Source organism: Apaloderma vittatum, unplaced genomic scaffold, assembly GCF_000703405.1.
Source record: "Apaloderma vittatum isolate BGI_N311 unplaced genomic scaffold, ASM70340v1 scaffold5612, whole genome shotgun sequence".
NCBI lineage: Eukaryota > Metazoa > Chordata > Aves > Trogoniformes > Trogonidae > Apaloderma > Apaloderma vittatum.
Window position 1 is genome coordinate 95,082 of NW_009702958.1, and position 13,298 is coordinate 108,379.

Sequence of the window (13,298 nt, forward strand, 5' to 3'; positions counted from 1 at the left end):
ATCTTTCCTCACTATTCTCTTCAGAGGGATTTACTCTGTCTCAAACCACTGCCAAAGGCACTACTGTGACTTTCAACAGAGTCAGACAAGGAAGTGGTTTACAAAATAGCCTGATAATTCAGTTGCATTGTATGATTTTTTTGCTGTTTTTTAGCACAGCAGAAGGCATTATGTGTCAGTGCATGAAGTGCTTACACAAGCAGCAGAGTGATATAACTTTGGAAAGTACCTGCCAATAGCACGCAGAAGTCAACCCCAACAATATACTGTCCACTTCACAGAGTGGGAAGTGCTACAGTGTAAGACCAGCTTCACCTTTCATGTACTTTTATGTCAACAAGGGAAGAGCAGACAATACCTGGTGCGCCATAAGCTTTGTGGGAAAGTTACAGAATTTTGTGAACAACTTTAGATTAGTAGAATGACTGTTCATAAGTAGCATACATGGATTAATGAATCACACAAAGACATCTAATTCAAACAGAATAAACTTCCAAGCACTGTAGAAACTTACATAATAGTACCTGTAAGTGCACATACAAATTGTTTCAATAGTTCCTGCTTATGCTTGGTTTCCTTTATTTTTTTTACTGAGTGACTGCCACAGCAGACTCAATAAAATTATGATGCCGTCAATGTTAAGTGCAACACTATGCGCAATAATGTCTTTGACAGAGATTTTTTTTGCAGTTTTCCATATTGCGGAATATGCTTCCTTTCCATGACACAGATCTAACACCCGATCAGCTGCAGAACAAATTTGCGATGAATTTGGAAAAAAGATTACAAAAGGATGGACTTTATCTGTTATAATGAATCAAATAATGAAACTGGATTCACATCAGGTTTGTTATTTTGGTCCCTGTGCACTAGAAATGAATGAATGGTAACAGGAGTGGTTGGCTTGCTACCAGCAAAAAGAAATTTTAAAACTCTAACATGGGCTGTTCAAAGTAACAAAGAACTTACTGGAAATATAAGCAAGGTTTTCAGAGTAAAGGTATGTTAGGGTATCAACCATTTCCAACCCCTTCCTCCCTACTTTTAAGTAAACCCACAACTCAAATAGCCGTTGACATGAGCAGTCTATGCTGTACACTGCTAATACATGGAATAGAATCTCAAGCTATGAGATTGAAAATACTCTTGTATAATTAGACATACAAGAAGAACTATTTGGATGGCTCTACTGTAAGCGACATCTGGGAACCTACATTTCTACATGTGGATTTCAGAAGATAGGAAACAAAACCACCAGATTTGCAGAATATATAAAACTTTAAAAAGAATTTGTGAATAACTGCAGAACAGAGGGATCCAAAAGGTCTTCACTACAGTGGACCACGTTAGATAACAGGACATTTTTTCTGTTTAAGTTTATGTTCTCTCACAAGTACTAATACTTTATTTTATGTCATGATTTTCATACAACTTACATCCCAAACCACTATCCTCCTCAGGAAAAAAAGAATTAAGCAATGTTGCAAGACAAGAGTCAGCATTACAAATTTTCCATCAGCTGGAAGTCTGGAAGCCAAGTCAGGAAGAAATGTGAGACTAATTCACTCACCTTAGGACTGCAACCACTAGAAAATATCCTTTTTTTTTTACACAATTAACAAACAAAAGTATTCATGTGAACTGTAGCACATTAAGCGCCTATATATTTACTGTGACCCTCAGTTCCCATATCTTAAAAAACTTAATGTAGAAGTCTTTCTCAGAAATATTTATCCTGAAGTTACCATGAACATTTTATGTTTTTTAATTACTCCAGTCCATACCTGCAGCTCTGCCAGCTGAGCAGCTGACTTTCCTTTGAGAGAGAGAACGAGTGCCACAAATGCATTTAAGTCCTCCAGAGAGAGGCTACTGACCTAAAACGGACAAAAAAATAACACATTATCTGAAGACTCTTGAATAGGAACTTTCTGAAAATTGACTCCTCTTGCTCAAGCACATCAAATGTAAATCAATGACCTCATGAAGTTATGACCACCATGAATGCACTGTGTAGGAAAAGACACTTAAAGGTAATAAAATACTTCATAACCTGAATGAAGTGTATACCCCCTCAATACCTGGGTATAGTGTATATACACGGATTTCTCACACCAAACAAAATGCCCTCCCTTCATATATTCCCTTCTCCTCTTTCCTGAGAGCTTCTTAATAATAGGAAAATTCCTCATCTCCATAACACTAAGAATAGTAAAAAAATGAAGAAAAATTCTAAATTAATGTAACAGTTCATTCTAATACTTGCATCAGAAAAGGGAGAATGGGGTCATTTAGTGTTGTGAAAAACTATTCTGAGATTCTGTAGAGGCACATGGTCACCTTAGGAGAAATACAGAGCCTCTAGACCAGCCGGGCCGATTCCCTGACAGTACCAGTTCAGTTCTGATCACTTGCTTCCTCTTATAAGAACACCATAATATATTTATGTGCACCAAGACCAAACACCTGTTACAAATGTCGGGGCTATAAAGAGGGCTCTAAGTGAGATCCATAAAGCATTATGATTCTTTATCAATGGGATCTTGAGGGAAGGTTTCTCTTGCAAAGTGTGGAAACGTGCATTGTGGGCACACAGTATTATTTAGATGGCTCTACTAGATGCCTAAAACTGCATGGCCTTTCTTTTAAGTTTGATTTTTGGGGAATGTTATGTGCATCCCATTTCAATTCTATTAAGCCTATTACAAATCAAAAAGTGACAGAAAAATGAAGGAGAGAAAAATTAACAAAAAAGTATCACTGTAAATCAACAGAAAAGGAAAAAGAAAACCAAAGAAGCCATCTATAATTACTTCACTCATTTATTTGCTTAACTGATTATTTCCCCCTCAGGATAAAAATTATCCCTTCACTACTGAGATTATAATTTCTTTTAAATCCAGCCTTGCTGCTTGTTCCACTGTAAAATATTTTGCCCTCTATGACGCTGTTAAAACTTGCATAAAGCACAAGAATGTGAGGGATATCAAAAAAGTTTTAAGCTTTCAAAATGCTCCTTGGTATTCATTAACTCCACTCATCTGCTAAGATCTCATAATGTCCCTACTTTACCATATATTTCAAGCGAGGGGTCTACGCCTTTGTGTAGATGACATCAAGAGAGGTTTACTAAACCTGCACATTTTATACACTGCAGTAACAGAAAAAAATTACTTTCATCTATAAAACTACTCTGAATACTTACACAGTTTTGTCCTAAGAAAAGTAAGTCAAAGATTGCTTGCAAGTACAACAGCAAGGAACTATCAGAGCAGATCAGCCAAAATGTTTACAAGTATCAAAACATTTCTTTAAAGAAATATTTTATTCAGTAACTAAACTTGGTGAGTTAGCACACTTTCATTCTCAGATTTCTTCCAAAACTGTGAGAGCTTGCAAGGAAATTTCCCCTACCTTTGGAGGCTCCACAGTTTTACATTTGAACTCATTCACTCCTTTCCTCAATTAAAGACAGACCTATTATTTTGTAATTTTTTCTCTACTTTTTTTCTTAAATTGGAGTACATTTGGAAAGTACCTGAAAAAAAAAAAGATTATTTTGCAAACCAATACTTCCTTTACATAGTTCCAATAGGAATTTTTTCTCACTTTAAAAAAAATGTGTCTGAATTTTTCATTAAATACTTGCATATAAATTTTAAGTAAGCCAGAATGGTGGGTAAGAATGCTGGTTCTGGCAAAAAGCTAAGTTTTGTGTTAGATTAAATGATAAGTAACAAAATTTTAAAGAAATCTCTTCCTCCCTCACATGAGCTGAAGGAAATTATATTAGCCTACTTCAAGGCAACCTACAACTGCTCAGCTTGTATCACCTTTGGGGCAACAATCCGACCTCCCTCTCTAATGCAAATGAAAAACTAAAGTGTGAAGTAAAGAGAATTACACCACAGTTACACGAGCATTGTTTTTGCAGCTTTAAAACAAATGGAAGCAGAATGGCCAGCTCAAAGCAGGGCGTCTGACATTCTCATGTTTTCCTCTCAAACACCCCAAGAAAACAAATGGAGGGTATCAAGAGAACTAACCAAACTTTAAAACAACTCAGCAATGAAAAATATTTAAATCTAATCAATTCCCCAGTCTGGTTCACAGGGTAGATTATACCAGTGCAACTCAGAGGGCAGAAGAGAATTGGGAAAATGGAACAGGTGTTGAGAAACTGGCACTAGTATATAAGGAACTTTACATCAAATAAGCCCCTTTGCATGATCTCTCCATTATTCTTGTTGAAAGCATGAGCCATAAAACTGTTTTAATCTCTGTTTTTAATGTTAACCGTTAGAAAATAAGATCTGGAAAGCATACCCCTAACAAGCAGGGTTTTTTTCTATTAATAAGCTGCAATCAAGGCTCGGTAAATCTACATTTATGTAGGTGTCCTGTCCTGTTACTCTTCTTAATCCCAGTAAAGAAACTCTTATCAAATAATTTAGTAATCATGTTATGAAAGGGTGTATAAAAGGGCACAATAAATAAATGAAAGATGAAAATAGATAAATGAAACAGTGATTTAATATCCAAGTATGAAAAAAACTTAAAGTATGTTAAAATTTAAGTGGATGATATGTATCTTGCTGAATTGAAACCACAAGGCATGAAGTGATGTTTAATGAGTTTCATCCTCAAAAAACTTTCCATTTATATTCTGCTATACAAAACTAACAAAAAAGAGCTATATGGATCATTTGTATAATTCCCAAATGTACTTTCTCAATGCATCACCTAATCACGTATAAAGAAAGAAGAACCTAAAGGAAGAAGTTAAAAGTCAAGGAGAACTTGTTTTCATGTATTACACATCAGTATAAATCTGTTATTGAGGAAATTGAGATCTGAAAAGGCAAAAGAAATGACAAAATGCAGCTCAGTATAACTAAAAGTGCAACAGATTAGATAAAGGCATTATAACTTTCTCATCCTCAGATAAGAAAATCTGTTTGTGAGATCAGCATTTGAAAGGTGGCAAGTACAGACAATATATTAAATACCTAAGATAAATGTAAATAAGGATGCAGTATAGTATTTTCATCTTGTGTTCCTTTTCATTACAATTGGGGTAGTCTGCAGGCTGCCAAATGTTTGGAATTATAAGAGAACTGCTACCTAATGATCCCCTATTAGTCAGAATTTAATGAGAAGAGCCATATCCTCAATTCTGGTTTCAAAGTAGATTGACAAGATGGTGTGAAGAAGTAGTGAAAGCCAGTTAACTATTTACATTGTCTGTTTGCACAGCCTGCATGGTCACCTGAGGGAATGTCTTCTTTTGACAACACAAATGGAACAGAAAAAGAGAAGCTTTAATTTGCAGATAGGTCCCAAAAGGTGAGGGAAAGCCTTCGGTTTATATTCTCTGTTAAACTGCCTGTGCGGCTTTGCTATGGGCACATAAGAGTTATGATTAACTACTAAAATAACCCAAGTGTTTCTTGAACAGGATGATGCATGTTAAATGGACTTATTAAAAATACTGTAATGCAGTACTATTATGTTTGATCAACTATGCCTACAGTAAAGATTAAGAAAAAAATCCTTCACAGGCTAGGAAGAAACAATTTATTAGTCAATCACATCTATAAGGGCTGACAGCTGCACAGAAAAAGCAACGGTACCAGTTACCTGCATCATAAGATAGGCCAGCAAGCAGCAGAATCCTGCAACAGGTGCTTCTAGAGCTTGGAGCTCTTCCATTCCATCCTGAAGGTGAAAGCATGCCAAAAACGTACTATACCGTTGTTTTTCCACATCAGGTCCTTTGGCAAACCACAATGTTTTCAAATTAGGCATTCCACCTACAAAAGAAATCTATTATTTTATCTTGGCAGCAACGAGATAAAACATGTCTACTTCATTACAACCTGGAAGGAAACACCCGATCTGCTCTTGGCATGTGCAAGGACCACAGAGTTGAAAATAAAATTAATTTGGCAAAACTTGGCATTTGAAAAAAAATAACAGAAAAAAAAGAGCAAGGCTTGTAATTTCAACAAATTGTTTCGAATACCGGCATGTTTAAGCAGAGTGGACTGAATTCAATTGTTACAACAATATAGACAATTTTGAGACAGGAGGCTTTTACTCTTTGCAATAACAAAGTTTGCCTGCCAGTGTGCCCTTTCCTTTGGGGATCCACAGTATTAAATGAGGTTAGCGTCATTGTAACAGAGTGATTCATCAGAAAACAGCCATATCTGCTGCTTCTCTCTCTCCCCCAAAACTAGTGTGGACCCCTGAAGGATCATCACACAGCCTCCCTTATCATTATCTTTTTTAATGAACAAACTGGTCACCTACGCCATTTGCTGGCAAACACACACCCTTCCCAAAACACTGTGCTGGTACGACTCCACCACAGTAGGTTCCAGTTTTGAGAACAAAAACCAAGGCTACTTGGTATTTTGCACTCGCTAGGCTACTGTATCAAACATTGTTGAAAACCACACACACAAGAACTGTCATCAGTTATGTGTAACGGACGTTTCAAGACTTTCTATAGTATCATTCACCATGGTCTCTAAATCCTTAATATTTACCCCATGTTGCTATCTCCCAACTTCTGACACGTGTGAACTAATGTAAAATTTGCTCCCTGTCTAAATTACATTTAATCCATTATCAAAATAAACACTAATGCACATGAAGTAACAACACCTAACTGCTTACGCCTAAGAATTCCAGTTGAAGACAGAATCCTCCCATAAACTACTGCTGCTTCTGTAGTTAAATAAAACGAGGTGTGAATTTTAAACGTGGCCTAATTAAGCTACATTTGGTAACACCTTTGCCTTTTTTTGTGTGACGTGCAGCAGCTGTAGTCCAGTTAGGAACACTTGGTGATAATAAATGGTTAAAGTGACAAGGTGTTGAAATCTACACAGACGATGTTTATTTGGCCAAGAAAGCCCATTATCCAAATGGTTCCAATTCTTTGGAGAGTGGGAAACTAAAAGAGAAGTTAGTATTTTCTTTCTTCATCTCCCTGATAGATGTTTCTTCTGCTATTTTTAAGACTAACTCTCCTGTCAGAAGTTTTAACCATGTAAAGAACTAATATGATAAAATCTGTAAGTTTCTAACCTCATTTTGTAGACATATTAATAAAAAATATCAGCTGCTTCCTTTGAGTTAGAAATGCAGGGCAGTGATAACACGGACACTGGCAGTGAGCGGGCCAGCTCAGACAGCTCAGTAAGACTCAGATTACTGGTTTTGATACCAGTAATTGCTGCTTTAAGAAAGAAAAGAACAGCAGAGACTGACTTCCAGGAAGAAAAGCAAATATAACATGCTTGAAACAAAAACGAAGCCAACTTTTCCTACCAAGGCTATGCAAATGTAATGTGTGAGACAATTTTTACATGGGTAAACTCAAACAGTTTTGATGGGTTTGGCTTTTCAGGAAGTTCCCAATCAGCTGCATATGAAATGTCAAGAATCAGTTAAAGGAAAGTACTCTTTCCATCTGTACAGGGTGTTTTTTAAAATGAATTGCACCGATGGGTATATCTAATAATAGAAATCATTCTTCCTTCAGAGTAAAGCCATGAACTACATCAATAATCAAGATCACGTATCTATATTGAGAGAGCTCAACAAAAAATTCAAGACATCTCTTCTATAAACAGTTTCTTACACTTTCAGAAACAACATCTACTTGCGCCTGGGAAAAAGAGGTACTGATGAATTATGAGTTATTTACTCAGGGAAGGAAAACTTGACGCTACCTCCTTTTGGAACATACCAACCAAAAGTGTTATTTTTCTGAAAGGATCTCTCCTACAAGTAATTATATTCCATGCAATATCCCAGAGCAATCCATTATATTAACTCTCAAATGTATGATAAGTAAAACAAAGAAACAAATACACTGAAGTTTAATGAAATGATGCATACAGTCAACACATGAGACCCCCTAAACTGTTCTCTGCTCTAGTTACAACCTTGTTACACACTTTACAGCAATTAGAAAACATTACTGAAAGACAGAAATTTACTTGAAATACTCTACTTTCTGAACACATCTAAATATATACTAAATGAGCCTTAAAAAAACCCCAAAACTGAGTAACAAAAAGGAAACAGAACAAAACAGATTTACATAATTGATACATCTTTACTGTAAAGATTAGTCAGGAGAAAATTGTCTATCCTACTGGAGATGTAGGAACAACAAATTCCTGTGAAGTACAGTGAGATACTCAAACACTGCATATGCTCACGGTTGTTCTCAACATGCACACATAAAACTGCAAAAAACCATATTCAGTGCTATGTAAACTATCATCCCTGGGAATTCCAAGAAGAGCAGCATCACAAAGACCTCCATGGAGGTCAAGAGGAAAGAGAAAAAGCATTGATTGCATTATTTTTCCTTTTTCCTATTCATCCACATCTCTGAAGACATTATCATATAGAAAGCATCGTGATAAACAAGGGCACTTCAAGGGAATACATAAATATTTATTTCATTTGTTTGAACTTCAATAACTGAATATTCATAAATGAATATGCAATGCATGCAAAAGCTGTGGAATGCATTAATACTGTATCTTTGAACTCAACGACGATACAAAGGCCATTCTCACTATTCACAACAACTTGCATGTCACCATTGTGTATACAGGTAGGAATGTATAATACTAATTTTTCATGTGTATTTGAGGTAATGACTACGGAAATTTCATTTTAAAACACCAGTAATAGAACTTCAATACTTCATTTTATGTGCTCATGTAAATACTGAGCAATGAGTTTATGAAAATGTACTTGCTAAGAACACTCAAATTAACTTGTCAACAAGTGTCCAATTTTAAAAATGCCATAAACGCAAATGCCAATTAAATCCAGAGACGGCATTTTGAACATGTATTCATGACATAGTCCTGTGAGATGCAATGATTAGAATACTGAAAGTACATCCAAACTCCTGTGCTATGAAGATACAGTATCCTACACATTTTCAGAAACAAAGTGAAAAACGGAATTCCTACATCTCCAGCAAAGACTTTAAAAACTTCCTCTGTTCCACATAAACTGCACACATACCAAACAGATCTGCTACGTTCACAAGATATGGCTATCAAATAATATTTTTCTGGATTAGAGATCTAATAAAATTCATTTCTCAGAGACATTTTTTATCAATTTAAGTGCTGCTCTGTCAATGTGTGGGAAACATCATGGTCACATTCATTCAACTGAAAGGAAAAATTCCAGAAGGAAGAAAGAGAGGCAGACAACGTAAGCAAGCACAGATGCTAATTCAGAAGACTGTCTCTCAAGGAAAATACACGCACATTATGAACAATATATTTTAAATGTATTTTAAGATATCAACTTATAGCCTTTAGGATTTGATATTTTGATTTTTTATAAAAAAAGCTAACATTCAATCTATCACCTGCAAGCTTTTTGGACACAAGATAGTTTTGCTGTTTTATACACACAAAAAAAATTGGTGGGAATTCTACTTTTTTTTTTTTAGATCAATGTGAAATTTAAAATATTAACGGTTATGCACATTACATTTAAGTCTGTAGCAAATACTCTCTTCTCAGACTTTTTAATCTAAATCAAATTCAATAGAACCAGGATTTCTCATTTATTCTCAGCAGACTTCTAAAGTAGTTGTGATGATGAGGTTATAATTTTTTTCCAAAAAAGATAAAACAAATAATCTTTCCAAATTAATTATAAATTTCAAATTTTCAAACAGTCTCTGGCAAGATTTCTTCTATTTTTGAATAATCTGACCTTGACTAAAAGCTTTGAACTCTACCTTCCTATAACAACTTCTTTAAATTTAGCTCTAAATATGATCCCTGTCTGAAAAATGTGATGCTCAGCTGAGAACCTTATTTGGCGAATTAGAAAGTCATGCTGTGGAAAATAAAAGATGCATGAGCGAATGTAAGGCATACAAATATGGACTGCAAAAATTTTAGAAAAATATTTGTTCGCTGAAGGAATGACAACAGAGCACTAAAAATAAATACTAAAGTCCTCCTCCTCTTTTTTAATGCTCTGCTCGAGCAGCTTTTCATTACTCAGTTTGTAGATTACAGCTGAGAAGATGCTGGTTTTGTAAACTCCTTTTATGTGGTTGCTATGAACAAATAAGCAGAGTGATTTTAAATCCCGTTTATTGTCAACATCAAGGTGGGTTCTATGTGCATCACTTTTGCAGGGCAGTAGGACCAGAGTATATGAGATCAAGTGGATTCCTCTCCAGAAAGGGAGGAAGGTGCTATACTATCTGGGCAAGAAAATTTCACAACAATAAATACAGTATATCTGTCACACAAACTGAAATGTGACTACATAGGTATGGCGTATACTTTGTTGAGTTTTGTTTGCTTCTTTTACAAATGCTGTTCCCAGACCATTGTATAAACAAATATGAAATAAAACAGTTGTACAGGACAGACCAATCATTTTTATCCTGCATATTCATATCGGTTTGGAAAATTCCACAGCAATTTCATGCTATCATCAGGTCAATTAGATAATCACTCTCCTAATATTGTATCAGGGCTACTGGACAGTGAAATTATTGTATATCAAATGAAACCTTGTTTGTACTTTGTCTATGTAACTCATTTCTTTCCAAACAGTTCCTTTCAAAAAGATTTTGAAAAGGCTGATATCCATTGTTTTCCCTTCATCCTTGAATTTGAAGACTCTCATTAAATTTACAAGTTTCAAATACAAAGATACCTTAAGAGAAAATTTACTACAACCCTAGAAAATTAAAAACAATTAGGTTCTAAAGTAGGCGCTAACCAACCCCTTCAAAAAAATAAAATTAAAAAAATCCCTGCAAGCGTTTCAACTTCTGAATCTGGATTTACACCAGATCAGAACAATGACTGGTACAGAAAGCTCTGGGTACTGACAGAAGCAGCACAGGTAATTATTCCTAAAAGAATTTTTTGGAGCAATGTATCAATGGAACTAACTTATTTCATATGGAAAGACTAAAAAACCCTCTGAGCTCCTGATCCACATGATAGCAGATGACCAGACAGAGAGAGCGCTGTGAGAGCAGAGATGAAGCAATTATGACTACGATAGCACGGACAAATGAAAAATTAAAACGATTTTCCCTTTGAAATAACAAAATTGATACAGCACTTTCTACTTCCGATTCTAAATTTGTATCGCGTGATACAATCTAGTGATAAAGAGCTGAGCAACATGTAGAGTGCCCATGAATGTGACCTTTACCAGAAGAAAGGTAAGAACATATGGTACACTTGATGCATAAGACAGCAGAAATAGCTGCACAGAAAGATATAGTCTAATTACTATAGTCTAATTACTTTTTGCGCTGTCACAGGTGATCTAAAAATGGGCCTTTTTAATATTCTCCACCATCTTCACCATTTTTTATATTCTCCATCAGTCTCGTTAACACATTCTCTCAAACAGCTTAAAAGAAGAACTTTAATAAGGCCCTACACACCACTTACCCTGGCTTCAGAGCAGTACTTAGAACTGAGGTTTGAATTAACGCTGGGTTTAACAAGACATGGTAATAACATGCAGCTCGAAGCTGAATCCTATTATAATTATACAGGATAATCAAAAGCAATTACCAGGAGGCAGCATTTCTACTTTAGCTCCTTGTTCTCCACAGTCATTCTGGATTCCATATCAAACATCTCATGATGGATTGTCTAACCAGATTGTACTGTTGTTCAGTTAGTGTTCTTTCAGTTCAGATTAAAACACAATTTTATTCTACCTGGAACAGAAGGTTGCACAGGTTGTATCAGCTCTGGCTGCTGGAGAGGATTTCCAAAATAGACAAACCACTCTTTTACCAAAGGACAGGCTCCACCTAAAAACACCAGAATAGGATCAGTAAGTCAAGTGCAAGCAGTGACACTAGTGTAAAAGTCGGAAATAGGATTCTAAAGTAATAGAAAGCCCTTCATAATGACTTGTTTGCTCAGCTTCTTTAAAAACAAACTGAGAAAAAACAGGTTTAGTATCTTTATGACAAATCACCAGAACAAATGAAGACAGTATGAATTATGTACTATAAACATGAGCTTGGCGTTGGGAAATGTAGCCAAAAATCGAAGTACAAGAGTCTGTGGAAAGCATTTTAAACTGGCTTTCAGCCAGTTTTAGGCCTTCCCATTCCAAGGCAGCTCAGGAAGCTATGAAGGCATCTGGCATAACTTGGAGTCAGTCTCCCAGGCTGTCACACTGCCACGTATGCAGGCTGTCCTTAATATGATTCTCCTCCCAACGTGCCCTGACATTTCCTGTGTCAGGGTTTGAGACAAAATCTTCATAAGGAGGCCTTGATGGCTATTTGAAAACTGACAGCAATGGAGTCATCCCACCATCAGATGCAGAGCTTCTACCGCCCATTGTCCCAGATCTTTTATCTACTATAAAGGAATTGTTGATGCATAATAGCTCAAGTGGCTTCCTACCCTCTAACCCCAACTCTGCTCCTCCCCCAGTAAAGAGTAAGTGCCTCTTAAATTAAAAATGTCAGTAGATTTGTGCATCTAACTACCTGATCCTTTAAAAAAACACAGATCCTTTAAAAAAACACAGATAAAAGTACCCTCATAAAAAACCTCAAGCATTTAATAATTTCTGAAATGCAGTCTATCAAATTTCCAACAGTCAGCTCATCACAATTCTCATGCAAGTCTTCATTTAAAAAAGAATTTTAAAAATCCCCCACAAAAACCTTAAACTCATTATCCTTGTTATAAATCGTGCTTCTGCATTCTGCCCAGGTTTTGCTTCTGGTAACAATGTCATCGTGCCCCAAATTTCCACTCTCTGTAGTCTGGTAGATGGTATGTATAAATAGATGTAGGTAGTCTTGGGCACTTGAGAGTAGTGTTTTCAAATCTTTTCCAGGCAAATCTCACAGTTATTTGTGGTTTTTTCTTCCCTTGTTTCTTTCCAGATTCACAGAATTGCACCTCTAATTCCTTCCAGCTCTCACCCAGTGCTGAAGCCACTGTTTTTAAAAATTCCTGCCTCTTTTTAATCAGTTCCAATCATCATCATCATCATGGCTAGGCTTTGCAAATGAAGATATGGGAAGGGCTCTACCCACACTTGCTACAAGCGCGCTGATGGCTAAAAGGGCCGATGCGTGATAGGCAAGTCCGGATGCAGAAAGCACAGCAGAAAGTCTCGTTATTGGCGAGGCACGGTTCTTCCTGCGTTGTCCAGGGTCAGTCTCAAGCGACCAATGTCCTGAACCGCCTGCATGCAGGGTTGGGTCTGTGGTTCCCAGC

The 13,298-nt window shown here is 36.2% G+C and overlaps 1 protein-coding gene across 1 annotated transcript in view; it reads right to left on the bottom strand.

Annotated features, from left to right (window-relative positions):
- Positions 1 to 13,298, bottom strand: part of FAM120B (family with sequence similarity 120B) — a 49,608-nt gene that overhangs the window by 26,246 nt on the left and 10,064 nt on the right. Inside the window, exons 3-5 of the mRNA XM_009864414.1 lie at positions 11,768 to 11,863; positions 5,641 to 5,813; positions 1,785 to 1,877 (exon numbers count right to left, since the gene is read on the bottom strand). Of these exons, the coding sequence (XP_009862716.1) occupies positions 1,785 to 1,877; positions 5,641 to 5,813; positions 11,768 to 11,863 (362 nt within the window). The remainder of the gene's footprint in view (positions 1 to 1,784; positions 1,878 to 5,640; positions 5,814 to 11,767; positions 11,864 to 13,298) is intronic.